The sequence below is a fragment of the Lipotes vexillifer genome, unplaced genomic scaffold, assembly GCF_000442215.2.
Source record: "Lipotes vexillifer unplaced genomic scaffold, Lipotes_vexillifer_v1.1 scaffold215, whole genome shotgun sequence".
NCBI lineage: Eukaryota > Metazoa > Chordata > Mammalia > Artiodactyla > Lipotidae > Lipotes > Lipotes vexillifer.
In genome coordinates this window covers 824,886-852,615 of record NW_006776544.1, presented here as the reverse complement: position 1 = coordinate 852,615, position 27,730 = coordinate 824,886, and the positions used below count along the sequence as shown (strand labels likewise).

Below are 27,730 nucleotides of genomic sequence, written 5' to 3'. Positions count from 1 at the left end.
GGCGGGCGGACTCTCAACCACTGCGCCACCAGGGAAGCCCTACTTTACTCTTAAATGACTTGGTAAATTGAATTTCTAAACACTGACTCAAGCTGAGAAACTTAAATTCTGAAAAAGCCCATCCATATTCAAAGGAATTCTAGATGCTATGGTCAAGAAATCCTGTCAAATGCCAAGAAGTAACTCCACAGATTTCAAAATATGAAGCAGTTTTTGTGGGTTCACACCCAAGCAACCAATTTAAAAAATAGATTTTCCTTTCTGTGAGTTCAAGACTACTTTCTTTAAAAAGCAAAACACTAAACACTTAAGAATCTCTGTTTCTAGAACTATCCATTTACAGAGGTTTCCTCCTACCCATAGCTCTTCTCTGACAGGTCTCCCTGTTGCCATGCCAATTTGTTAAAGAACTTAACGGAAATAAGTTGTCACTCTTCTTGAAGACTCACTGGCAGATCCCCCTGTGCATCTTTATTAACATATCAAAGTGTTAAATCTGAGTACAATATCCATTACTGAAGGAGGCGGATATATCTTTAAAATATGCAGAAGCTAATTAGTGTGGAGAACTTTTGAGATTGGGGTGAGGCTACAGTGTGGCTCAGCTTCCTAGAAGGCAGCTGGGATTATCTGCTGAGGCCCAAGATTAGCCCCTTTTAAATGACTGAATATTTTAGTCATTTTAAAGGGGCTCAATCTGCCACTGTTCTCCAAATAGAATATAAAGTCAACAAGCATTTGTGAATAGTGCTGTAAGTGCAAAATGTTTCTCATTTATTGAGGGCTTACTATGGGGCTGGGCACTGTGTTTAGTGATTTAGATGAATTGTCGTATTTAATACTTGCAGCTACTTTTAGACAGGTAATATTATGCCCATTTTGCAGACGGAAGAACTGAAGCTCAGGATGGAAATGGTGGGGTCAAGACAGAAAGCCAGTTCTGTCTGATTCATTAACCACTTATGCTATCTTGCCTCTGTGAAAAAATTTTTATGTAACGAGAGCAATTGTAGCATTTATCTCATCAGAGCCCACCAGGGTCCAACACCCCACAGACAGCCTCCTGAGTCGCCTGCCAGTAACCTGGAAAGACAGGAGAGAGACACACACCTTCTCCGGAGGCCCATCTGGAGAAGCTCTCTGCCAAACAATGTCTGCACTGTCCCTTGAGTGGGAGTGAGAGGGCTCACCTTAGAGATTTCCTTAGAGATTTAAAAAATCTACAGTGTTTCTCCAGTGGACCCCCTCTTAGCATAGCACTTATACTGACACACTGGATGTGGCAGTGGTCACCAGGAGTTTGAAGAGGGCTGGGAGCCGCTATTACCATTTTGACTGAAATCTGTACTTGTTCTTACCCTGTTGTCTTCAGGACTCTGGGTCCTTGCACTGTCATGCTTCATAAATGCTTGGCATGTGCTTATGCATCTTAGGTTAATCCTTCTCCCCACTCTACTGCACTCTATCCGTTGAATGTGTGTGTTAGCTTCCTTACCCACTAGCAGTGCTTCACGTTCAGATTTGATAGGACAGCTGTTCAGGGTCTTCTCCAGAGGGTAGTCACTATCCTGGCTCGATGCACACAGTCTAGAGGCACAGCTTTCCTGTGGGAATAATATGTCTCCCGGGTCAGTGCACCTTATATGGTAACAGACTTGGTTTCAATTATACAACAGGGAACTTCTTAACAGCACCTCGAAAGCAATACTGTGCAATTTTGCTTATTGAATGGGAGGGAAAATAGCATAAATTACAAAAGCATCACCAATAATCCAAATCTTCCTTATAAGCCTTCAAAACACACACAAAAATTTAGACATTCATCTTCACTAGTCTTTTTTTTCCCCTTCTGCCTTTATCATTCTTGACTCTATGCAAGTAGTCTGGGGAACCAGACCCAACATTTATTGTCTGTAAGATGCCAGGCACTGTTAGGTATGTTTTATCTCCATTCTACAGGTGAGGAAAGTGAGGCTCAGATAAATTAGGTAACTTGCCTAAGATCACATTGCTAGAAAATGGTAGAGCCAGGATTTCATCCCAGGCCACCCAATGTGAAAAGGACCATTCTTTTTTTTTTTAATTAATTTATTTACTTTTGGCTGTGTTGGGTCTTCGTTTCTGTGCGAGGGCTTTCACTAGTTGCGGCGAGCGGTGGCCACTCTTCATTGCGGTGCGCGGGCCTCTCACTATCGCGCGGCCTCTCTCGTTGCGGAGCACAGGCTCCAGACGTGCAGGCTCAGCAGCCGTGGCTCACAGGCCCAGCTGCTCTGCGGCATGTGGGATCCTCCTGGACCGGGGCTCGAACCCGTGTCCCCTGCATTGGCAGGCGGACTCTCAACCACTGCGCCACCAGGGAAGCCCAGGACCATGCTTTTTTATTTTAGGTCCACACTATGCTAAAGGTCAGTCCCATATTGGAATGGAGAATCTACAGTGTAGCCGATCCACTCACAGGTAATCAACTGTTGGCTCTTGAACTAAAAATTAGAGCCTCTATTTATTGACTATCATCAGCTCTCTCTCTCTTTTCTCTAATAAGGACATTATCAATTAGGATATTTATGACTTTACAGCAAGAAATGACCATGACAGTGGACTTCTTTGTTGTTGAAAGTTTTCTCTTTCTGAGCATAGTGTGTATGTTTCATAAGAGATACTCACGTGAAATCCATGACCAGCAGCCAAACTGAAAAATGCCTCCAGACCGTTCTCGGGTTTTTCTTTCTCTTTTTGGGTACTGAGAACATCTTTTCTGTATTATAAATGTGAAGCAGAGCCTTCAGAAGAAGTAATAAAAGAAATAAGTGCTTCAGTCTCACTGCTGTTGTAAAAGAGAGTGCTGGGGAAATGTTCCGGAGGGGGGAGCAGATCATGGATGACTCGGATGCTTCGTCACTTCTTTCCTTCCAAAAGCCCTCAGCAGGGACAGGTTTCCTTCTTTTTTCTTTAAAGATGCCTTCAAAGCTTCCAGGATGCTGCCCCTGAATGAAACTAATGGTCTTTGCTGCAAGACATGTTGTTTTGTGGATTTACAGGCTTCCAGGCTGTAGTCAGAAGGGAAACCTCTCTTGATGACCTATTCAATCTTTAGTCTTTAGAATCCAATCCAGTCAGTAACCATCATGCCAAGTTTGATTTAAACTGCTGGCTCACTTCTAAGCCATGGGCTGTACATGTGCTTCTAACCCCCTTAAAACATTAAATGATCCAGTAAGCCATTTCTTAAGTGTGAGAGTTTAACAGATTGGGGTTCATTTAAGATATGTAGACATCCTGAGAAGTTTTAGCCATCTTGAATCAAAATGTAGCCTTACTGAAACCTGACTTCAATTTTATTATAGCTGGCATTTAAAAAATTAGAAGGTATATTGAAGGGATGCTTATCCCCTTGAATTTTTTTTATAAACAAATATAAAGCTGCTTTATTAAGATACATCATCAATTCAGGAAAAATTAGATCCCCACAAATAAAACAACTAATTTCACAGATGACAGTATTAATCATGAAAAATAATAAAAATAAAATAGAACATTATGAATTACTATGAAGCATATTCAACAGTTACAGAAAAGAGAGGAATAGTATTTTCCTAAAACCGGAAATAATGGAATGATCTCAGAGTGTTTATAACATAAACTTCATTTAAAGAGAAGCACACAGTTAAAATGTTAAATTAAAAAGAAATGAAAAGGAAACAAACTGGAAAAAAAGTTTAATGGCTCTTTTAAAGGGTAGAATGGCCAATAAGGTAGTAGGAAATGGGCGATCAGAATTCAAGGGAGGGTTCATGATATCACCTTGAATTTTACTAGCAGATTCCAAGAGCTAGTTCTTTCTGCAGTAAGACAGACATAAGTCACATTGTTATATTGCAAAACACTGACAATAACTCACACTGTGGTTTACTGTTAAGAAACCCAAACAAAAAGAAAAAATATCCCTCCTCACCAAAACTTATTGCTTTCCTTTCAACCTGAAATTATTTTTGCAGTCTAATGTGATGGTACTTTGCTTCCTAACCTAATTGTGACAGTTTGAAATATTTGGTCACAAATCAGCTTCCCAGAGAAGATCAGATGATAATGAACTGTCATGACTTTCCCTGAAGGAAACCTCACTTAAAATAACAGGACAGAAACATATTCTGACTCACATTTTTCTGATTATCAGTTGGATTTCTCTCCCTGTCCTCTTTAGTTGCCACTTCAAGGTATATTTAGTTGCAAATGGGAAACACTTAGACTTAGGTATAATATTGCAAGATTTTTCAATGCCATTTGACCCTTCACTTCTTTAAATGAAATACTTTACAAAGCAGAGAGCTGCTTACACAAAAATGTCCTCAAGTCAATTGTGATGTCAATCCTGAAGAGTGATTTTAAGCTTAATGTCCTTAGGATAACCCCATGTTCATCTAGAGTCCTCTGGCTACACTACACACACACTCCATCTTATGCAAGAAGGGCAACAGAGCTAAGTAGCAGCTCTGGGACATTTTAGAACCTCTGATCGTATGAGGAAAGTCCTGCTAAATAGAGCAGCTTTGGCACTTTTCAATTAAATGCTTGATAAATGAATTTGTCTGGGATTATGCTCATTTCTTTAATAACACCCACAAAACTGGAAAGTGAGTTGGTTTTATGAAGTGGAAAAATTAAAAGCATATTGCAAATGGCCTCCGGAAGAAAACACTTCACACTTTCAGTCATTTGTTTCAATTACACCAAGGTTGCCAGTTCTTTTTTTTTTTTTTTGCGGTTCGTGGGCCTCTCACTGTGGTGGCCTCTCCCGTTGCGGAGCACAGGCTCCGGACGCGCAGGCTCAGCGGCCATGGCTCACGGGCCCAGCCGCTCCGCGGCACGTGGGATCCTCCTGGACCGGGGCACGAACCCGTGTCCCCTGCATCGGCAGGCGGACTCTCAACCACTGCGCCACCAGGGAAGCCCCCAGGTTGCCAGTTCTTAATGGCACTCGGGGAAGCCACTATGCTGGCAAACACACCCAGGGCCTGTATGCATTGCATCTTCCTGCCCTGAGCACAGAAGAGTAAAAGCACGAGCTCTTGTGGAACCGTAGAACTGTGGAGTTGATTTCTGGCTCTTGGTCTAAGCTCCTAATCTTCTCTCTCTCTTTTTTTTTCTTTGTTATTTTTATGTATTTATTTTTGGCTGTGCTGGGTCTTCGTTGCTACGTGGGCCTTCTCCAGTTGCAGTGAGGGGGGCCACCCCTCGCTGTGGCGCGTGGGCCTCTCATTGAGGTGACCTCTCCTGTTGCGGAGCACAGGCTCCAGGTGAGCGGGCTTCAGCAGCTGTGGCACGTGGGCTCAGTAGTTGTGGCTCGCGGGCTCTAGAGCGCAGGCTCAGTAGTTGTGGTGCACGGGCTTAGTTGCTCTGCAGCATGTGGGATCTTCCCGGACCAGGGCTCGAACCCGTGTCCCCTGCATTGGCAGGCAAATTCTTAACCACTGCGCCACCAGGGAAGCCCCCTAATCTTCTCTTTCTTCTGAGACATTAAGTCAGGCAGCTATGGTCAATGGGCCTTTCTTTTCAGAGGATAAGTTCACTTGAATGTTCAGGCATAAAGGAAATTAGAGAGGTGTGACAGGGAGACGCCATCAGTAGACTTTAAATACCTTAAGTAGACTGGGCACCCGATGCATGGTTGAGATACATTAATCCATCTAGAAGTTCGTAGACTTTCTCAGAGGTCCTTACTGGAGGTTCTATGGCTGCAGGCTCTCATTAGGCAAAGTCCCATTTTGCCTTCCCAGTTGCTATTATCTAGCTTTACAATAATGTGTCTCCTTGTTTGCTTTCCAAGTTTCCCCCCTTTTGGTTTTGGCTGTTTCAACCTGCAGCAGCTCATTATTACACTAGATGGAGTGTCGGCAAAGAAATGTCAATGTTCTGTTGTACTTGTGTTCCTTCGTTTAATGAAATGCTTAATTGAAAGTATTTTGTGTCACACGGGCTTTCTATGTTGTTATTTCCTTGACTAGATGAAGCAGGGATGAGGTGTATACTCTGATCTTCTCCAAGAAGGAAGACTGAGGAATGTTAGGGATGGACGGACATTTTATTCATTGAAAAGTATACTCTCCAGAACCTTTAGAAATGCCAAGGACTCATACCTAAAAGCAGAGCCCTTGATTCAAGAATTACCCTGGAGAAGGGCTTTTAATCCCCAATCAACCAACCATTCCACATTGATACCTACTGGTAGGAGCTTCCAGGGCATTTTCATTGTCACTGAAAAGGGGGAAGGGGGCAAGGGAAAAGGGTCACTTAGTACTCATGTACCTTTTCTTTAAGATTTTCCAACATTTTTTCCACCTGTAACTTGTCATCTTTGATTTTTTCAAGTTCAGCTTCTTTCCTTTTGTATTCCTCTTGGACTTTGAGTAGATGCTACAAGAAAGACCAAAGACAATCAAGTCTTAAGCAGCCACACTCCACTTAAAAACACTGGCTGAAGTTAGATATTAGGCAGGCCTGCCTCCCTTTCCCCCAGTACACACAACCATTTCTCCATGCAAAGATACTAAAGGGAAAATCAAGATACTTTTCACTTGAAGTTATTTTATCTGGCTCTTATGAATCTTTTGGATTTGTTCATATTTTAGAAAGAGTCTGAGAAACTAACTGATCTAATCACTTAACTTTCCTATTCCAGCCAGATGTAAGGGTAGGGTGCAGTTAATACTATGTGGACAATATCTTGATTTTGGCATAGAACTGAACTTAATGTGTAAAGCATTCTTGCAAATAGCCATTTTCCAAGCCAAGTTCAATTTCTGTGTGAAAAGTAGTAAAGAATCCATATTTCACAAATGTTAGTTCCCTTATGAGTAGGCAAGGAACTGGATTCATCATTAATGATTACTACAAATACTATGTATTTAGCATCTAACATGTGCCAAGTATTGGGCAAAGGGTTTCATATGCATGATCTCATTTAAGCCTCACAATAAAACTATGATACATATGCCTGAAGGTTAGAGAGGTTTAATGGTTTGCCTAAGACTATTCAGATAGTCAGTGCCAGAGCTGGGATTTAAACCCAGGTTGAGTCAACCCCACAGCCCATGCTCTTAACCATCATATTAGACTATACATCTATCGGGGATAAGAAGGGAGAAATTTTACCATTGTTTACAAGGGTATTGTCCAATAAAAAGTAATCAAAATGAGTAAAATTAATTTTTCAGGAGGTAGAGACCTAATTGTCTCACCGAAGTTTTTGAAGTGATGGAATGAAAAAAAGTTAATTAGTTTTAAATTGAACCACTCCGTTCTTATGTGGAGTGGTTTCAAATCAAGGTAAGAGGGGAAAACAACAACAAGAAAATGTTTTCAAAGTTTTGCTTTTCAGAGGCTTGCAAAAGACCATTGGGAGGGCTAAAAGACACAGGGCGATGTACGTGGTTGAAATTCTTTGAAGTCTAGCTGAGGAGATGTATTTCTTGGTGGAAAGATATTTGATGTAATTAAACTAGGTCCCTGATCTAATTAAACTCCACGGTGACAGTGAAAGGAAGGTAAGCATTACTTCACACATTTTGTTAATAGGAAAGGTGAAATATTAATGTGATATTGCTTGTCACATAGGAAGACAATGATAGCAGAAGTAATAGGAACATGAGGCTCTTAGTGCCAGAAGAGACTCCCTGTTCACAATTTGTGATTTCTAAACATCAATAAGCTTTGCCCTAGATAATTCCAAGGCACACAATTAAAAAATTATTGGACAGTTTAAGTTGTGAGGAAAATGGCTGGTAGTCTGGCAAGACAGAAGAGGATAGTACCCTTACTCAGAAGTACTACTCCTTTACTATAATGGAAACAGATGTTGATATCTTTTAAATAGTAGGCTTGCTGTGGTGGTTACATAAAATTTCTAGATATTGGCCATCTGTTACACAATGTTGTATTTGAATGCAATTACAGTTGGATGCACTTATTTACTTTACTTTTTATACTTGGGATAACGTGCTGGTAAACTCATTCACATAAATGACTGAAAACAAAACAAAACAAAAGCACATTGGTATTATGTGCCCAAAAGCACTGTTACTTAAAAACCCATAACACCCCTCCTTCCAACCAAATCAAGGGTAGGATTCTTGCCATTTCTTCTAAAAGACTGTATTATTTAGCATTGTATCAACTAGATACTTACTCACCAGCACTGTTGCATATCTAAGTAATTAAGGTTCTTCATAATGACCTTGAGACCCTGTCCAAATCTCAAAGTACATTCCGTAGCATAAAGAAAAGATTAGGTTATGCTCAGTGTAGTTTTATTGTTAAGTATTTTTTACTGAATGCACATCCTTTGAAAATTGGTGATCCATTGCTATCTCTGCATTTACCAGAATATTTCATGAACTACAATACATAATCCCTTCCTCAGCCATGCCAGAGAGCACAATACCAAGAAAATAAGAGGTTTGCTATTCTATTTGCTTGCGGGGGCCCTTTTACAAGTGAGGAGCTGATTACTATCCTTCCAAAAAGCTCAGAGGACCAAAATGTCTTTACCTGTTGCATTCCTTGCAGGGCTTGCTGCAGGAGTTTCAGCTGCTGTTCCTTGTTTGGGTCATCTTCTCTGTGGGCTTTGCCTTGTTCTTGCTTTAGCAGTTCCACCTCATTCCGGTAGGCATCAAGCTGCCAACGGAGGCTGTCATTTTCTTCTTTCAGAGCTTCTGCCTGTGATACTAAGGCTAAACAATCAATACAAAGGAGTAAAAACCATATATCCAGATTCTGTTGTGGTTCACCTTAGTACCATGAAAACTTGGTGTTTTAAATTGACATGTATAAAAAGCCTCTCAATGAGAAACTTTAGATCTGAGTTGGCCATGGTAGCAAGAGATGGACACAAAAGCACAAAGACTCGTTTTTGTAAATGAACACAGAATTCCAACACACAGAAGTCCTCATCGTGTTTCAAATTCTTCACCTGAAACATCACTAAAATATTTCTAGGTAACATCAGTTACTTTTACTTGAAATGCAGCAAATAATAAGAGCCTGTAATAATAAAATAGAAGGCTAATTGTCTTGAACTGATGACTGTCCACACAATAATTTGGCTGACAGTTATTTTTTAAAAATGCAGCCTCAACTGATCCTATAGAGGAAAGGTAAATGTAAAAATTAAGACACAAGACGTCCTGGGGAATTCCCTGGTGGTCCAGTGGTTAGGACTCTGCGCTTTCACTGCTGAGGGCCCGGGTTCGATCCCTGGTTGGGGAACTAAGATCCCACAAGCCGTGCAGTGAGGCCAAAAGAAAAAAAACTTCCAGTTTATGGTCTAGCATGTAAGGAGCTTAGAAGTCTCCACTCCATCCTAACAAGTAAAAAGCTGAACAAACTGAAAAAAACCAACAATTCTTCTTAGATACAACAGAGAAGTGAAGTAAGAGGGCAAACTCATACACCCAAAATTGGAGAGACAAACAGGTGAATACAGAGAATCACAACTTACCAGACCAGAAACCCATGAGCAGATATCGCCACAGGAAACAGTGCCAAGGTAGGAAAACCTAAACTGTACTTGGCAATTTGCTGTAGGCTCAGTGTAAATAAGTCTGAGAGTTAAAAACTCCAGGGAGACCCAGTCATAGCTAGGTCCCTACACTTTTGTGAGTTTTATCTCCAGGGGCTCCACCTGGTCCTCAGAGTGAACACTGGAGAAAAATTCCTATGTGCTTCCAGCAGGGGAGGGGAAAAAGAAACCCTCTTGAGATATGCCAGAGCATCATGTTCTTCTTTAAAAGGGCTGCCTTCAGAAGAAATGATTTTACCATAGCCTAACATACTGGGGTAGTACCAGAGCCTAACCAACCCAGGGAACCAACCAGCTCCAGACCCCTCTAGCCATTCTGTCCCACCTAAAGGGGGAGAAAAAACTGAGAAACACTTGTGAAGTTCAAAGTCCAGAGGCATAGGCTCACTAAAAGACTGAGACCTAATCATAGGACTATAAAATGATTCTCCTCCCACCACATCTTACCACAATACCACAGAAGTCCTATTTAACAGAGTTCCTTTCACCTAGTACATCATGTCCAGATTTCAACAAAAAATTACAAGGCATACTAAAAAACATAGTTTGAAGAGACTGAACAAGGATCAGAACCAGAGTCAGATATGGCAGAAATGTTGGAGTTATCAGACAGGGAATTTAAAACAACTATTATTGGGAATTTGCTGGTGGTCCAGTGGTTAGGACTATGTGCTTTCACTGCTGAGGGCCCAGTTTCAGTCCCTGGTTGGGGAACTAAGATTCCCACAAGCTGCATGGCACAGCCAAAAAAAGAAAGAAAACTACAACTATTATTAATAGGCTACAGGCTTTAATAGAGAAAGTAGACAACATAGAAGAACAGATGGATATTGTATGCAGAGAGATGGAGATTCAAAGAAAGAATCAAATAGAAATGCTAGAGATCAAAAACACTAACAGAAATGAAAAATCCCCTTGATGGACTTATTAGTAGATTGGGCATGGCTGAGGAAAGAATTTCTGAGCTTGAGGATATGACAATAGAAACCTCCTAAACTTAAAAGCAAAAAGAAAAAAAAATTACCCCCCCAAGAACAGAAAATGCAAGAATTGTGAGACAATTACAAAGATGTAATGTATACATAATGAGAATATCAGAAGGAGAAAAAAGAGAGAAACAGAAACGATATGTAAAATAATAATGACTGAGAACATGTCTAAATTAATGTTAGACACCAAACCACAGATCTAGGAATCTCAGAGAGCCTCAAGCAGGATAAATGCCAAAACATATAACATTCAAATTTCAGAAAATCAAAGAGAAAGAAACAATATTGAAAGAAGCCAGAGGAAAAAAACACCTTACCTATAGGGAAGCAAAGATAAGAATTACATGCTACTTCTCCTCAGAAATCATGCAAGCAAGAATAGAACAGAGAGAATAGTCAAAGTGTTAAAAGAAAAAAAAATCCACCAACTTAGAATTCTATACCTTGTGAAATTATCCTTCAAAAGTGAAGAAATACTTTCTCAAAGAAAAATTGAGGGAATTTGTTGCTATTAGGCCTGCCTTGCAAGAAATGTTAAAAGAAGTTCCTAAGACAGAGGAAAAATGACATAAGTCAGAAACTTGGATCTACATAAAGAAAGGAAGAACATTAAAGAAGGAAAAAGTGATGGCAAAATAAAAACTTTAATTTTTCTTATTCTTGAGCTAACAGATAATAGTTTGTTCAAAATAATACTGACAATGCATTCAGTTATGTATGCTTGTGTGTGTGTGTGTGTGTGTGTGCGTGTGTGTGCGCTTATGTATAAGTGAAATTAATGACAGCAATGATACAAGGCATGGGAGGAAGGAATTGGGATTATGTTATCATAAGGTATTTGCACTACCCACAAACTGGTATAGTGTTATTTGAAAGTGGACTTGGATTAGTCATAAATGTAAATTGCAAACTCTAGTGCAACCACTAAAAAAGTAAAAAAAAAGAAGTATAACCAATATGCTAACAAAGAAGAGAAAGTAGAATCACATAAAATGCTCAATTAAAACCGCAAAGGGCTGGGAAAGTGTAGAAGACAAAAGGAAGAACAAAGAACAAGAGCAATAAATAGAAAACAGTAACAAATATGGTGGATATTAATCCAACTACATCAATAATCATTTTAAACATCAGTGGTCTAAATACAATTAAAATTCAGAGATTGTCAGAGTGATTAAAAAAAACAAGAAACAATTATAGTGGTATCTTTAAGAAACACACTTTAAATATAAATATACATATAGATTAAAAGTAAAGGAATGGAGAAAGACACTATGCTAACACTAATCAAAAAAAAGTAAAAGTAGCGATATTAATTTTAGACAGAGCTGACTTCAAACCAAGGAAAGTTATCAGGGCTAAAGAGGGGCATTACATAGTGATAAAGGGGTTAGTACTACAAGAAGACATAACAAACAATGTGTATGACCCTAACAATAGTGTGTCAAAATAAGTGAAGCAAAATCTGGTAGAACTGCAAGGAAAAAATAGATGAATCCACTATTATAGAGACTTCATACCTCTCTATCAAAAGTGGAACAATCCAGTAGGAAGAATATCAGTAATGACACAGTTGAACTCAACAGCACCATAAATTAACTGGATACAGTTGACATGTATAGACTGTTTCATTTAACAAAGGCAGATTACACATTCTTCTCAAGCACACATGCAACACGCACCAAGATAGATCACATTCTGCATCATAAAACACATCCGAACACATTAAAAGGATAGAAATCACACTAGGTATGCTATCAGACCACAATGAAATTAAACTAGAAATCAATAACAGAAAGATAGATGGAAAATTCCAAAATACTTGGAGATCAAACAACACACACCTAAAAGGCACGAGTCAAAGAAGAAATCTCAAGAGAAATTTAAAAATATTTGAAATAAATGGAAATAAAAACACAACTCTCAAAATTTGTGAGATGCAGTGAAAGCCATGCTTAGAGGGAAATGTATAGCATTGAATACATAGATTAGAAAAGATCTAAAAAGAAGAAAGATCTAAAATCAATTATCTGAGCTTCCACCTTAGGAACCTAGAAAAAGAAGAGCAAATTAAATCTAAAGTAAGCAGAAGAAAAGATATCATAAAAATAGATCAGAAATCAATTAAATAGAAAATAGGAACTCAACAGAAAATTTATGAAACCAAAAGCTGGTTCTTTCAGTAAAATTGATAAACCTCTAGCCAGTTTAACTGGGAAAAAAATAAAGACACAAACTACTAATGTCCAAAATGAAAGAGAGGATATCACTATAGATCCTATGGACATTAAAAGGATAATAAAGGAATATTATGAACAACTTCATGTCCAACATTTGATAACCTAGATGAAGTGGGCCAACTCCCTGAAACACACAATCTGTTAAAACACACACAAGAAGTAAACATGGGAAGGAAATCTAAAAAGTATATGTATATGTATGGCTGATTCACTTTGCTGTACAGCAGAAACTGACATGGCAGTGTAAAGCGACTATACTCTAATATAAAAAAGAAGTAGACAGGGCTTCCCTGGTGGCGCAGTGGTTGAGAGTCCGCCTGCTGATGCAGGGGAAACGGGTTCATGCCCCCGTCTGGGAAGATCCCACATGCCATGGAGCGGCTAGGCCTGTGAGCCATGGCCGCTGAGCCTGCGCATCCGGAGAGGGGCCACAACAGTGAGAAGCCCACGTACCACGAAAAAAAAAAAAAGTAGACAACTTGAATAGGCCTCTATCTCTTAATGAAACTGAATCAATAATTAATAATTCTCTAAAACATAAAGTACTAGGCCCACATAAGTTTACTATTGAATTCTTCTAAACATTAAGGAAGGAATAATACAAAATTTCTACAATCTCTTCCAGATGATAGAAACAGAGGGAATACTTCCTAACTCATTCTATGAAGTCAGCATTCCCCTGATACCAAAACCATACAAAGACATTACAAGAAAAGAAAGCACAGACTGATAACTCTCATGAACACAGATGCAAAAATCCTCAACAAAATATTAGTAAATCAAATCCAAGAATGTATTAAAAAGAAATACACCACAATCAAGTGGAATTTATCCCAGGTATGCAAGGGTGGTTCAACATTCGAAAATCAATTAATGTTATCCATTACATTAACAAGTTAAAGAGGTTAAAGTCACATGAAAGTATCAATAGATGCAGAAAAGGTATCTGACAAAATCCAACACCTATCCATGATAAAAAAAATCTCAGTAAACTAGGAAGAGAGAACTTCCTCAACTTGATAATGAACATCTACAAAAAACTTATAGCTAACATCATACATTGTGGTGAGAAACTTGAATCTCTCCCATTAAGAACAAGGCAAGGATGTCCCCTCTTACGACTGTTTTTTCAACATTGTACTGGAAGTCCTAGTTAATGCAATCAGACAAGAAAAGGAAATAAGATGTACATACAATGGGAAGGAAAAAATAAAATTGCCTTTGTTTGCAGAGGACACAGTCATCTATGGAGAAAATCTGAAAGAACTAATAGAAAAACTGGAACTAATAAGCACTTATAGCAAGGTTGCAGGATATATAAAAAAGTTAATATACAAAAGTCAGTTGCTTTGCTATATACTAAAAATGAATAAGTGGAGTTTGAAATTCAAAACATACTACCATTTATATTAACACAACAAAAATGAAATACTTAGGTATAGATGTAACAAAATACATATGAGATCTATATGAGGAAAACTACAAAACTCTGATGAACGAAATCAAAGAACTAAATAAATGGAGAGATTAATGCTTATGGATAGGATGACTTTATATTGTCAAGGTATCGGTTATTTCCAACCTAATTTCTGGATTCAGTGCAATCCCAATCAAAATCCAAGCAACACAGTAATCAAGACAGTATGGTACTGGCACAAAAACAGAAATATAGATCAATGGAACAGGATAGAAAGCCCAGAGATAAACCCCATGCACATATGGTCACCTTATTTCTGATAAAGGAGGCAAGGATACACAATGGAGGAAAGACAGCCTCTTCAGTAAGTGGTGCTGGGCAAACTGGACCGCTACATGTAAAAGAATGAAATTAGAACACTCCGTAACACCATACACAAAAATAAACTCAAAATGGATTAAAGACCTACATGTAAGGCCAGACACTCTAAAACTCTTAGAGGAAAACATAGGCAGAACACTCTATGACATAAATCACAGCAAGATCCTTTTTGACCCACCTCCTAGAGAAATGGAAATAAAAACAAACATAAACAAATGGGACCTAATGAAACCTAAAAGCTTTTGCACAGCAAAAGAAACCATAAACAAGATGAAAACACAACCTTCAGAATGGGAGAAAATATTTGCAAATGAAGCAACTGACAAAGGATTAATCTCCAAAATTTACAAGCAACTCATGCAGCTCAATATCAAAAAAACCAAACAACCCAATGCAAAAATGGGCAGAAGACCTAAGTAGACATTGCTCCAAAGAAGATATACAGATTGTCAACAAACACATGAAAGGATGCTCAACATCACTAATCATTAGAGAAATGCAAATCAAAACTACAATGAGGTATCACCTCACACCAGTCAGAATGGCCATCATCAAAAAATCTACAAACAATAAATGCCTAGAGGGTGTGGAGAAAAGGGAACCCTCTTGCACTGTTGGTGGAAATGTAAATAGATACAGCCACTATGGAGAACAATATGGAGGTTCCTTAAAAACCTAAAAATAGAACTACCATACGACCCAGCAATCCCACTACTGGGCGTATACCCTGAGAAAACCATCATTCAAAAAGAGTCATGTACCACAATGCTCATTGTAGCTCTATTTACAATAGCCAGGACATGGAAGCAACCTAAGTGTCCATCAACAGATGAATGGATGAAGAAGATGTGGCACATATATACAATAGAATACTACTCAGGCATAAAAAGAAACGAAACTGAGTTATTTGTAGTGAGGTGGATGGACCTAGAGACTGTCATACAGAGTGAAGTAAGTCAGAAAGAGAAAAACAAATACTGTATGCTAATATATATATATGGAATCTAAAAAAAAAAAAAGGTTCTAAAGAACCTAGGGGCAGGACAGGAATAAAGACAGAGATGTAGAGAATGGACTTGAGGACACAGGGAGGGGGAAGGGTAAACTGGGACGAAGTGAGAGAGTTGGCATGGACATATATACACTACCAAACGTAAAATAGATAGCTAGTGGGAAGCAGCCGCATAGCACAGAGAGATCAGTTCGGTGCTCTGTGACCACCTAGAGGTGTGGGATAGGGAGGGTGGGAGGGAGATGCAAGAGGGAGGAGATATGGGGATATATGTATACGTATAGCTGATTCACTTTGTTATAAAGGAGAAACTAACACACCATTGTAAAGCAATTATACTCCAATAAAGATGTTAAAAAAAAATCCAAACACGTTATTTTGTGGATGTTGACAAACTGATTCTAAAGTTTATAAAGAGAGGGAAAAGACCCAGGATGGCCAACTCAATATTGAAAGAGAAGAATAAAGTTGGAGGACAGATGCTACCTGACTTCAAGACTTAACAGAAACCTGTAGCAACTAAGACAGTGTGGTGTTGGTGAAAGTATAGACAAATAGATCAATGGAATAGATTAGATAGCTCAGAAATAGACCCCCATAAATAGAGTCGACTGATCTTTGACAAAGGAGCAAAGGCAATACAATGGAGCAAAAATAGACTCTTTAACAAATGTGCTGGAACAACGGGACATCACAAAGATTAACTCAAAATGGATCACAGACCCAAATGAAAAATGCAAAACTATAAATCTCCTAGAAGATAACATAAGAGAAAATGTAGGTGACCTTGAGTATGGTGATGACTTTTTAGACTCAACACCAAAGGTATGACCCATGAAAGAAATAATTGATAACCTGGACTTAATTAAAATAGAAACTTCTCTGTGAAAGACAATGTCAAGAAGACAAGCCACAAACTGAGAGAAAGTATTTGCAAAGGACACATCTGATAAAGGACTGTTATCAAAAATATACAATGAATTCTTAAAACTCAACAATAAGGAAATGAACAACCCATTTGGACTAAAGACCTGAACAGACACCTCACCAAAGATATACTAATGACAAGTAAGCATATGAAAAGATTTCAACATCATATATCATTAGGGAATTGCAAATTAAAACAAGAATGTGATATCACTAGAAACATATCAGAACTGCCGAAATTCAAAGCAATGACAGCATCAAGGACTGGTGAGGATGTGGTGCAAACAAGAACTCTCCTTCATTGCTGGTGGGAATGCAAAATGGTACAGACACTTTGGGAGATAGTTTGGCAGTTTCTCACAAAACTAAACATACTTTTAGGATATGATCCAGCAATCATGCTCCTTGGTATTTACCCAAATGAGCTAAAAACTTTGTCCACAAAAAAACCTGCACATGAATGTTTACAGCAGCTTTATTCATAATTGCCAAAACTTGGAGGCAACCACAATGCTCTTTAGTGGTTATCTAACCACTGATATACCGTGGTGCATCCAGAAAATGGAATAATAAATGGCACTAAAAAGAAATGAGCTATCAAGCCACAAAAAGACATGCAGGAAAAGTAACTGCATATTACTAAGTAAAAATAATCAATTTGAAAAGGCCACATACTTTATGATCCCAACTATATGCCAGTCTGGAAAGGGAAAAACTATGGAGTCAGTATAAAAGATCAGTGGTAACCAGGCATTTCGGGGGAGGGAAGGATGAATAGGTTCAGCACAGAGGATATTAAGTTACCTGAAACTATTCTGTATGATACTACAATGGTGAACACATACATTTTATATATTTCTCCAAAACCATAGAATGGATACCAAGAGTGAACTCTAATGCAAATTATGAACTTTGGGTGATGATGATGTATTCAGCTACTGTAACAAATGTACCCCTAGGGTGCGGGATGTAGATGGTGGGGGAGACTGCGTGTATATGGGCACAGGCAGTATTTGGGAACTCTGTACTTCCTGCTCAATTTTGCAATGAACCTAAAACTGATCTAAAACTTAAAGTTTATTAATTGAAAAAAATAAGACACATAGGGAAACCTAGATTAAATTGAATTATTTATGGTTAAATTTAATTATTTATGGTTATTGCATATTTTTCAAGATCACAAAATCATAAAATCTACTTCAAAGTGTTTAATAAGAAAATTTTCATTCATTCAACAAACATTTATTGAGTTCCTTCCATGTTCCAGGCTTATGACTATTGTAAAAAATGAAATTCCCCTAATCTCTATTGTTTATACTCCAAATTTATGGAAATATTTGTAGTTTATTCCCTTTTTGACTCCTAACAGAGTATAGATGAACGCCGCTGTACTACTATCTTCTATGCCTTCTACTTTCTTCAACCCTGATTTGTATACAAATCCCTTACATCTATTTCCTAACTACCTACTGCCTGAGGCTGATTTCATTATATTCTGCAAATCAGTCCCATCCATCAGTCCATTTCTTGAAGTGCGTCTGTTCTACTGTTATGGGTTGAGTCTGTCCTCCTAAAAAAGATACTTTGCAGCCCTCAGAATGTGACCTTATTTGGAAATATGATCTTTACAGAGGTAACCAAGTTAAAATGAGGTAATTCGAGTGGGCTTATAGATTTCTATGACTGGTGTCCTTATGGAAAGGGGAAATTTGGACACAGAGACAGACATGCACACAGGGAAAATGTCACGTGAACAGGAAGACAGAGATCGGGGTGATGCATCTTCAAGCCAAGGAATGCCAAAGATGGCCAGAAAACCACCAGAAGCTGGAGAGAGGTCTGGAACAGATTCTCCCTCAGAGCCCTCAGAAGGAACCAACCCTGCTAGAGCCTTGATCTGAGATTTCTAGCCTCCAGAACTGTGAGACGATAGATTTCTGTTGTTTAAGCAACTCAGTTTGTGGTTCTTGTTATAGCAGCCCTAGCAAACTAATAAAATCACCAAACTTCCATTCTCCCAGATTAGAAAACCTAGGCTCATTCTGAATTCTTTCCTTTCTTCATCATTTATATTCAATCTAGCACAAAAGACTTTAGTTTATTCCCCCAAAATGACTCCTAGCATCTTTAATGTCATACTCTCTGTTACCTCTTTTTCTTCTATCATTTTTCTCATTTCCTGTTGCCTTCACTAGTCCCAATCATCATCATTTTATATCTCAATTCCTATAAAAGTCTCTGGTTTGTCTCTATCAATCCAAACTTATCTCCTAAAATATACAATTCATGTTGCTTTTATCATACAAGTGCCATGGTTGAAAGACATGCTTATAGTGACATATTGCCTACTATGCTAAGTCTAAGCTTGGCATTCATGTCCCCTATGGTCTAGGCTCATCTTGCCCACTCAATCTTTTATACCCCTAATCACATCATTCTTATTTCCCTCTTTGAGCCCTGCTCCTTCTCCCTCTCTGCATCAAGATGCTTTCTTACTTTCTTGCCTTTCACCCAAACCTGTTCATCTTTCAAGGCCTTGATCAATTTTCACTGACTGCAACTACTCTGGCCCACACTATCTCTTGTCCTGGCTGCATTCTAATCAGTACCTTCCAGGTTAGCACCAAGTGGTATTCCTTACATTTTGTGTATGTTTACATATATTACATCTTTATTTCTATCAGCTGATAGGATATAATGCTTGTTAACTAACTGATCAAACTCCTGAAGTGGGAATAATGGGAGGTAGGAGGAGAGAAGGAAGGAGATTGGATACCAGTGGAAGAGAAAACTTTGGCTAGAACAGTGGAGAATTAGTCTAAGTCAGTGTTTTCCAAATGTGCTCCCTGGACCATGATCATATAATTCATTTAGGATGGCTGATAAAATTTAGATTCCCAAACCCTATTACAGGCCTATTGAAGCAGACTCTATAGCACAGAAATCTGAATTTTAAAAGGTAACCCAATGATTCTTATATATATATATATACCAAATCTGAAAACCACCAATTTAAGTGAAGAAGGCAGAAGATAGATGCTGAAAGGGAACAGCTATCCTTATGTTTACTGGCTACATGTACTTTCCATCATGGTTAACAATAGAATGAAGTAGTTTCACACTATCATGATTTGCTTTGATGTGATTCTCCCTCTTCAACACATTGCTTTGAGCACACAGCGGTCTTTTCTTCCATGGCAAGAGTATTTCCAGTTCTGAATCACAAATATGGGCTAGCTACCATAGAGAATCTCAGAGAACAGAAATTTTGTGGCACTTCAAGGAAAGGTAACAGACTGCTAGCTTTGACTCAGACTGGGAAGTATATTTAACCAAAAACATGCTATAGGCTCCTGAAATTCAAGTTTGGTAGCATGGAGAGAGAGAGGAAAAAAAAACTTTGAGTTCTAGTTGCTTAAGCTTTTCATTGGAACCAAGCGATAACTAAAACATGTAGCTGATTTAGATAAAAACTGAGGACCTGCTCACCGGCTCACACTGAGCAGGATTTCTGCAGTTGAGTACTACAGACATGCAATAACAAAATTAGATACGATCAAGGGGAAGAAAAATGCACAGAAGTCCTTGAATTAAAATGAATTGAAACCTTCTGGGAGAAAAGCTATTTGGTAAGCTCCATTAAGTCCATTGTACATAGCTTTATTTGACAAAGCAGCATCCTGGCATGTGGAACAGGAAAGAAAATAGCTATAAGATGATCTGTCAGGGAGTTTCCAGTCTCTAAAGAAATAAGATTCTGTGCAATAGCCAATACAGCTTTTAACTCAAAAGAGATACAGAAGCAAAATGCAATTATATAACCCTAGTAAATACATTCAATCTGAATCTCCCATATACCCCTCTCCTCCCCCAATAATTCCTCAAACTCAGCAACTTATCAAGTAGATGCTCAAACTTACGGTTGCATTCATTTCAGGGTAACAGTGGATTTATACTGTATACAATACTGCAGATACTGAGGTGGAGACAATCCTACAAATCAAAGATTAATCAGCTATAAAATATCCTGGCTAAACACTTAAATAATTTGAATAGCTCAATTATTATTATTAAATTTTTTGTTTATCTTGGCTATAAGTTTATAGTATGTGTCTGCAGTTATTAGTTTGCTGTTCTGAAAATATTAACTATTCACTGATTACAAAGGGTTTATTTAATATATATGGAGGTTTATATGTTTAGGGATGTAACAAATGGCAAAAATAGAGGAAATTCAGATGTAACAGCTGATGAATGCTTTTAAAAAATTCTGACTTGGTGATTTTCTTTCCTTAAGAGTTTTTGTTCATGGAGTGAAGATTCTGGGATCACTCAAGTGGCTAGAGCTGCTCACTTCAATAGGCAAGTACAGGAACCAATAACTTCTGATTTGCATTATAATCAATCTGTTTTCTATCTGTCTCACACAGACACACAGACACTCACAGAGACATAGACACACAGACACACAGACACACAGACACACACAGTGGGGGCAGTATACTACCATATCTCCAATGTCTAGCACAGGGCTGGGAATGTAATAGTTATTAAAGGAGTGGATGAATTCACTTAACCATTACAAAATCTTTGTTAGATATTTTTATAATGTATTTCTTTTAAGTGTGGAAGCTGAGGCTCACTGAGGAAGAAGTCCTTTCTATGTCAAGAAAGGCAGAGCTTGGACTAGAACTCAGGTGTTCTAACTTTAGGTCCAATGTCTTGTCCACTGTGCTTTACTGACTGCTAAGATTGTATAGAATGGTTTACCTGAAAACACTCATCTTTTAGCTGATGTTTTAACCTCTTCCATGGTAACCCCCCTCCAAGATGATTTGTTATGAAATTGAAGGGTGGTGTCTTATATTGTTCAACAGGTTTGCCATTTGAGTTCCACTGGGGACCCATACCATGGCTATCGTCTCACAGTGAGGTCCTGACTATACTAGGTAAAAGCAAAAGCCTTTACCCAGACAACTGTTTGTAGACCCCTATTTGGTTCCTAATAAACCTCCAGGTAACCACAATGGAAGGCAGCAGATAGGTAGACTCATATATTGTAGATATTCCCACTTAGTTTGTAGATTCTCTCTTTTTTAAAAAATAAATTTATTTATTTATTTGTTTTTATTTTTGGCTGTGTTGGGTCTTTGTTGCTGTGCATGGGCTTTCTCCAGTTGCAGCGAGTAGGGGCTACTCTTCTTGGTGGTGCGCAGACCTCTCATTGTTGTGGCTTCTCTTGTTGCGGAGCATGGGCTCTAGGCATGCGGGCTTCAGTAGTTGTGGCACACAGGCTCAGTAGTTGTGGCTCGTGGGCTCTAGAGCTCAGGCTCAGTAGTTGTGGTGCATTGGCTTAGTTGCTCCGGGGCATGTGGGATCTTCCCAGGCCAGGGCTCGAACCTGTGTCCCCTGCATTGGCAGGCGGATTCTTAACCACTGAGCCACCAGGGAAGCCCTAGGTTCTCTTTTAACTTTGTGATTTTTAAAGAGAAATATTTAATTTTTATGCAGATACATATATCAAAAATATTCTTTTAAGATTTCTATCTTTGGAGATCTTCATCCCAAATTATATAACCATCTCCTACATTTTCCAACATTTCTTTTGCTATATATGTATTTTGTCATTTGAATCTTCAATCCATCTGTTATTAATTTTGGTGTAAAGTATAAGTGATGTAGGGATCTAACTTTTTTCCTAAAAGTTTGGCTAGTTACCTATTTATACATAAACTGTCTTATAGTTTCTACTGTAGAACGTATTATTAATAAGTCCAAGCCAAATATAGAACAATACCACCTAAATGTCCAATGCTCCTAGGAAGAGAAAGTCCACTTTTAGTTAGGTACTATGATGAAAGATGGCAGTAAACTAAGACCACAGTAAGTCCTGTAGCCACAGGGTTGACATTCAGCCAGCGTGTACTTATATGGCCTTACCAATTGTCTCTAGCTGCTTCCAGTCTGATGGGTTTGTGCCCATACCTTACCGGTTGTTAATGGTTTTAAAATATCATCGCTTCCAGTAGGTGTTAGTTAAATAAAGCAAAGCAGAATAATCTTTACCTGATTCCTCAGTTTCTTTTGTTTCTGTTGTTTCTTCTATTTCATCATCAGACATCTCCATTTCTTCTTCTCGCCTGATTCCCATTAATTCATCATTATGTATGTTGCGAATTTCCTAAGGTTAAAAGGTATGCTCTTTAGGTGGGAAAGCCTTGAAAATGTTGAGGAAATAAACAGAATTAAGGACTAGGTAAAGCAGGGTCTTTTAAAACGTATAACAAAACTTCAGAGTAGTCTTAAGGCTAAGGCAAAGGCAAAGGCAAAGGGGCATGTTGAGGCTGAGGACAGTCTCAATACACAAAGCAAACTTTGTACACTCTGTCCTGCATAGGCTTTCTTTCCATACCCAGAGTTCTAGCAGCCGATGATTCTTGTATCCCTCCCATTTTAGAGAGTACCGTTGACCATGAAATACCTTCCACCTCTTACATGGATTTCTGGACTTTCCCTTAAGGTTCTGCCATGTTCACCTTCCCATGTCAAATCCTTTGATCTTGCTGCTTTCTATCCTCTTCTCTCTCCCTTTACAGTCTTACTCAACAGAACTCTTAATCAAACATTTGCAGGTTTAGTAGTTAGAGTAAAAATGAGCTGTCAGGACTGAACTCCTACCAGATCAACCCTTCCGTGGATAATATCTATATTCTGTGAACAAGAAAACAAACCAAACCAAATCCCTAACTACTTGATGGCATTGGAGAATGAACAAAAACAGGCATATTCTGAAGAGGAGCCAACACTTGGAAGAAGGGTGTGGGTCTTCCAGTTTTAAAGGGACTTTTAGTCTGAGAGCAGACAACAGCTAGCACCTCATATGGTGGCTAAATTTTAGATAGAAAATCCAAAGTCTTCATATACTAAAGAAATAAAGGAGAGAGTTCAGGGCAGCCACTGGAAGCCAATGGAAAGTGAGGAGGGGATCCCAGAAAGTAGATAGCCAAAGAGAGAGGGATCCAAATTCTGTGTATAAGAACTGTACAAATTTCTGCGTGACCCTCGAACCATGAAAGCACATGGCAGATTCCAAACAACCCAGCTAGGCTAAATTCAATGAAGTAAAGTGACCATTAAAACAAAAGAAAACAAAATCAACATTCTTTGAAAGAATATAACAGAATCCAAAGAGTTAAAAGCAAAATATTCACAATAAGCAGGTAAAGCCCCCAGTTAATTGACATACCTACAAGAACTAGGTTGAGATGACCCATTTTCAAGAGAAAAGACAATCAACAGAAACCAAGCTCGAAATGAACTAGATATGGAAATTAGCAGAACAAGGAGTTAAAGCAGCTATCATAACTATCTCAATGACATAAAGGAAATATGTTAATAATGAATGAAAAGATAGGAAATCTTAGCAGAGAAATAGAAACTTTGGATGAGCTTAACAGTAGAATAGAGATGACAGTATACAGAGAAAGCTTAAAGAGAGAACAATACAAATTTATCAAATCTGAAGAACAGAGAAACTAACTGGAATCACAGAAAGAGAGGAGAGATTAAATGATTCAAAATATTTGAAGAAAAAATAGTTGAGGATTTCTTAAATTTGATGAAATATATTAATCTATATATTCAAAAAACTCAGTGAACCCCAAGCAGAATATGTGTGGAAAAACAGTATGTCTAGGAACACCATAGTCAAGCTGCTGAAGATGAAACATAAAGAGAAACTCTAACTGTTTAGTTAACTAAATTTATTGTGACAATCATTTCACAATACATGTAAGTCAAGTCATTATGCTGTACACCTTAAACTTATACAGTGCTGTATGTCAATTATATATCAATAAAACTGGGGGAAAAAAGAGAAACTTTTAAAAGCAGCCAGAAAAAACCAACGTATTATAAACAGGGGAAAAACAATTTGAATGCTTTGATTTATTTCAGAAACAATAAAGACCAGAAGTTAGGGAAACAATTCTTTAAAGTGCAAGAAGAAATAAAAATTATCTATTTATTCAGAATTCTATATTCAGAGAAAAATTCTTTCAAGAATGGAGATGAGATAAATATATTTTCAGACAAATGTAAATGCGAGTATTTGTCACCCAAAGACTTGCACTATAAGAAAAACTGAAGAAAGTTCTTCAGGCTGAAGGGAAGTGCTACCAGATGTAAACACAGATCTGCAGAAAGGCATGAAGAACATCGGAAATGATTGAGATCACACTGGAAAAGTCACTTTTTCAAAAAAAATCAAGCATGAGAACTCCAGTTTGGAACAGCTTGCAATCATTTAAAGGCCACTTAATGCCTGTCAGAGGCTCCTCAGCAGTGAGCTGAGAATTCCTTGCCTAGGTTAGCTGCACTTGGGCCATAATACAGAAAATGTGCAAAGCCATCTGGTGAAAATTGCCTCCATTTAGGGAGATTATAAGTATTTTAAATGGATTTCTTAATAATTAATGCTACAGTTAATCACTATCTCAACTAATATTCTCCTTTTTTATTCCTTTTATCAGGAAAAATAATGATTTCTATATCAAGTTAAGTTTACACTAAATATAAATAAAAGTACCTACTAAAAAGTGAGCTATTCAGTGTTATCACTGAGAGTTAAGAAGTAAAGGAAAAATAGAAGAAATAGAAAATAGAAATACTACCATAGGATCCCTCAATGTGCTGCAGAGGCATTACTTAAAATAGAAGAATATAATGACTTGTTTGAGAAAAATGAACTTTAAAGGACTGTGTCAAGAGAGACATTTGCTATGTCTTATTGCACAGAGAGCAATAAAGGAATTGCCATTTCTAAGAATTCATTCTTTCTCAGGAGTCTGGATTTCAGCTATCAAAGAGCTGTTACTGGAAAGGTGATCATAACGAGGTTTGACACTGGCAAATTCAAATATTGTACAACTTACTTCATCGGGAAAAGTTGTGGCTCTCCTAGCTGCCTAACAAAAATGTAGACTGTCAGAGGGTATAAGCAGAGACCAACTCTCAATTCACAAACATGTTGTCTAACTCTGGGAAAGTTTAAATTGTGTTTCTCAGAAGAGTAAATTGTGTTCCTTCTAGGGAAATGTCCCAGGGCCGGAAGATCTAACTGATAGCTAAGACACGCTCTGTAGCTGCTCAGCATCCGCAAAGCATCTTTTCTGCTTCCAGCTGGGCAAGAAAGCGTAATCTCTTCTTAGAAGTATAAAATGTTCAATAACTAAGTAATACAGCTTATCTAGAGATCTTTAACACCTTCAAAAAATCCCTAGAAAAATAACGGACCTATGGGCAAATTTTACCTCAATGCCTCAAAATACTTCAGAAACAAGAGTTACCAGTTCTTTTAGCTGATAATGAAATGAGGGTAAGAAAAACCAAGGAGAAGCTTGCTCTAAGTATTCAGCAGGCAGGCAAAGTGGCAGAGCCTAGAGCCCTCTAACTAGACAATCCTTCTTAGCTACAGAGAAACTAAGGTCCGTACCATTACTTTTTCTGTAAATATTGATACTAAGTCACATGAATGGAGATAAGGCAGAGAGAACAATAGAGGCTATAGGATACTATACTGCAATAAACTTAAGGTGAGCATTCAGTAAATGATACTACCTCTAAATAAAGCAAGTGAGATTTTAATTCTTTGAAAAGTAAAGCACTTGATATCTAAGATGCCTATTTTCTATATTCTCTGGTGGATCAAAAGAGCTCTACTTTTGGAATCAAATCCTAACAAATACCTTCAGAGCAAAGGACTAAAAGGTGGCATTTAAAAAAAAAAAAGGTGGCATTTACCTAAGGAAGGCATTCTACCTAGCTTGGACACAGGAGCTGGCAACAGGAGGGCTTTGAGCCACTGAAGTGCAGGCAGCAAGAGAAATAGCTGCCTCCCAGATCTGCCCCTTTTCCCATCCTGATAGTTGGATCCAGTGCTGAAGCCAAAAGAGTGGCAATGACATGGAAAAACATTTTCCAGAAATTTTCATTTGTAATTCTCTACCTGAAATTGACTGGGTCACATCACTGATAGAGTACATCAAAAAAAGGTAAGATAGCCTTCCTAAAGTTTTTATACCACACTGTTGCCCACAGTAGACCTGTGATATTTAATCTAAACAGTGAACTGTTAGTGACTTCTCAAAATGCATTATAATGCCTTTAAGTCTATTCTAGTGATAACTTTTTAAGAAGCTTAGAAATTCACATATTGCTCCACAATGGAGGACAAAGCACTTTTAACATAGAATAAAACTGAAACCCTAGACAGAGGAAAATGCTGAAAAGAATCATTTTTGTACCAGCTGACATTTTTGATTTATCATAAAGTAGGCAAATCATAAATTATTGAACGTTAATTATCTAACTATATAGTTTCCAAAAAATTTATGTGGACTTAAATTCATCTTACTCATGTTTTATGATAGAAACATGACTATAATAAAAGCGAAGTTCCTTATGAATTGTGTAACAAAATTGTACTTACCCATACTTTGAAAATTAACAGGATACTCGGTGGGGAATGGGCCAGATGAAGGAATGGAAAGGAGCAGAGGATAGGAAGATAGCTCCTACACTTACACAGAAATTGGATTCTGAGATATCATTCAAGTCAATGAAGCAAAGCACAAACACAGGCTCTTAATCAATGTCTATTGTATGCTACATAATGGAAATACAAATTAGGTTGATCCAAATTTTGTTAGCATGGGGTTTGACGGCTGAAAGCCAATAGCTAGTGTTAGTGCAAATGGGTCCTAAAACGAGGGTATGCAGATAACTTGAACATCTATCTGCAACCAGTTCTTTGGGGTTTGGAATGATAGGCCTGGAAATCTAGAAAGTTATTTTAGCAATCACAGTATTTCATTTCACGAGAATGCTAGTACGTAATCACCATGTACCCTTTCTTCTGGTCCAATGGTATAAAAATCTCACATTAGGGAGAATGCAAGGGAGTTTCTTGGTGCCTACTGCTATGGCTCTAGCTTCTTATATGCCATCCAAAGTTTAACTCGTAATCTAGGCCAGTATCTCGGTAAGAGAAACACACAGGTTTTGAATGATTCTATAGAAAAAGAGTTCCCACAACACACAGCACTGTCAGTAAAGTCACTGTAGATGCTAACTTTTAGTAAGGGGAAGGACTTCAGCCTTCTCTTATTTTTATTACCCTTTCAAATTGTATCA

The 27,730-nt window shown here is 38.1% G+C and overlaps 1 protein-coding gene and 1 non-coding gene across 2 annotated transcripts in view; one reads left to right on the top strand and one right to left on the bottom strand.

Moving 5' to 3' along the window:
• ENOX2 (ecto-NOX disulfide-thiol exchanger 2) overlaps nt 1-27,730 on the bottom strand; it is a 168,260-nt gene that overhangs the window by 5,244 nt on the left and 135,286 nt on the right. Inside the window, 4 exon segments of the mRNA XM_007450461.1 lie at nt 1,496-1,604; nt 6,304-6,411; nt 8,545-8,726; nt 22,604-22,718. Of these exon segments, the coding sequence (XP_007450523.1) occupies nt 1,496-1,604; nt 6,304-6,411; nt 8,545-8,726; nt 22,604-22,718 (514 nt within the window).
• Nucleotides 9,189-9,261, top strand: TRNAE-UUC (transfer RNA glutamic acid (anticodon UUC)). The gene has a single exon. It is a non-coding gene; the product is annotated as a tRNA-Glu (tRNA).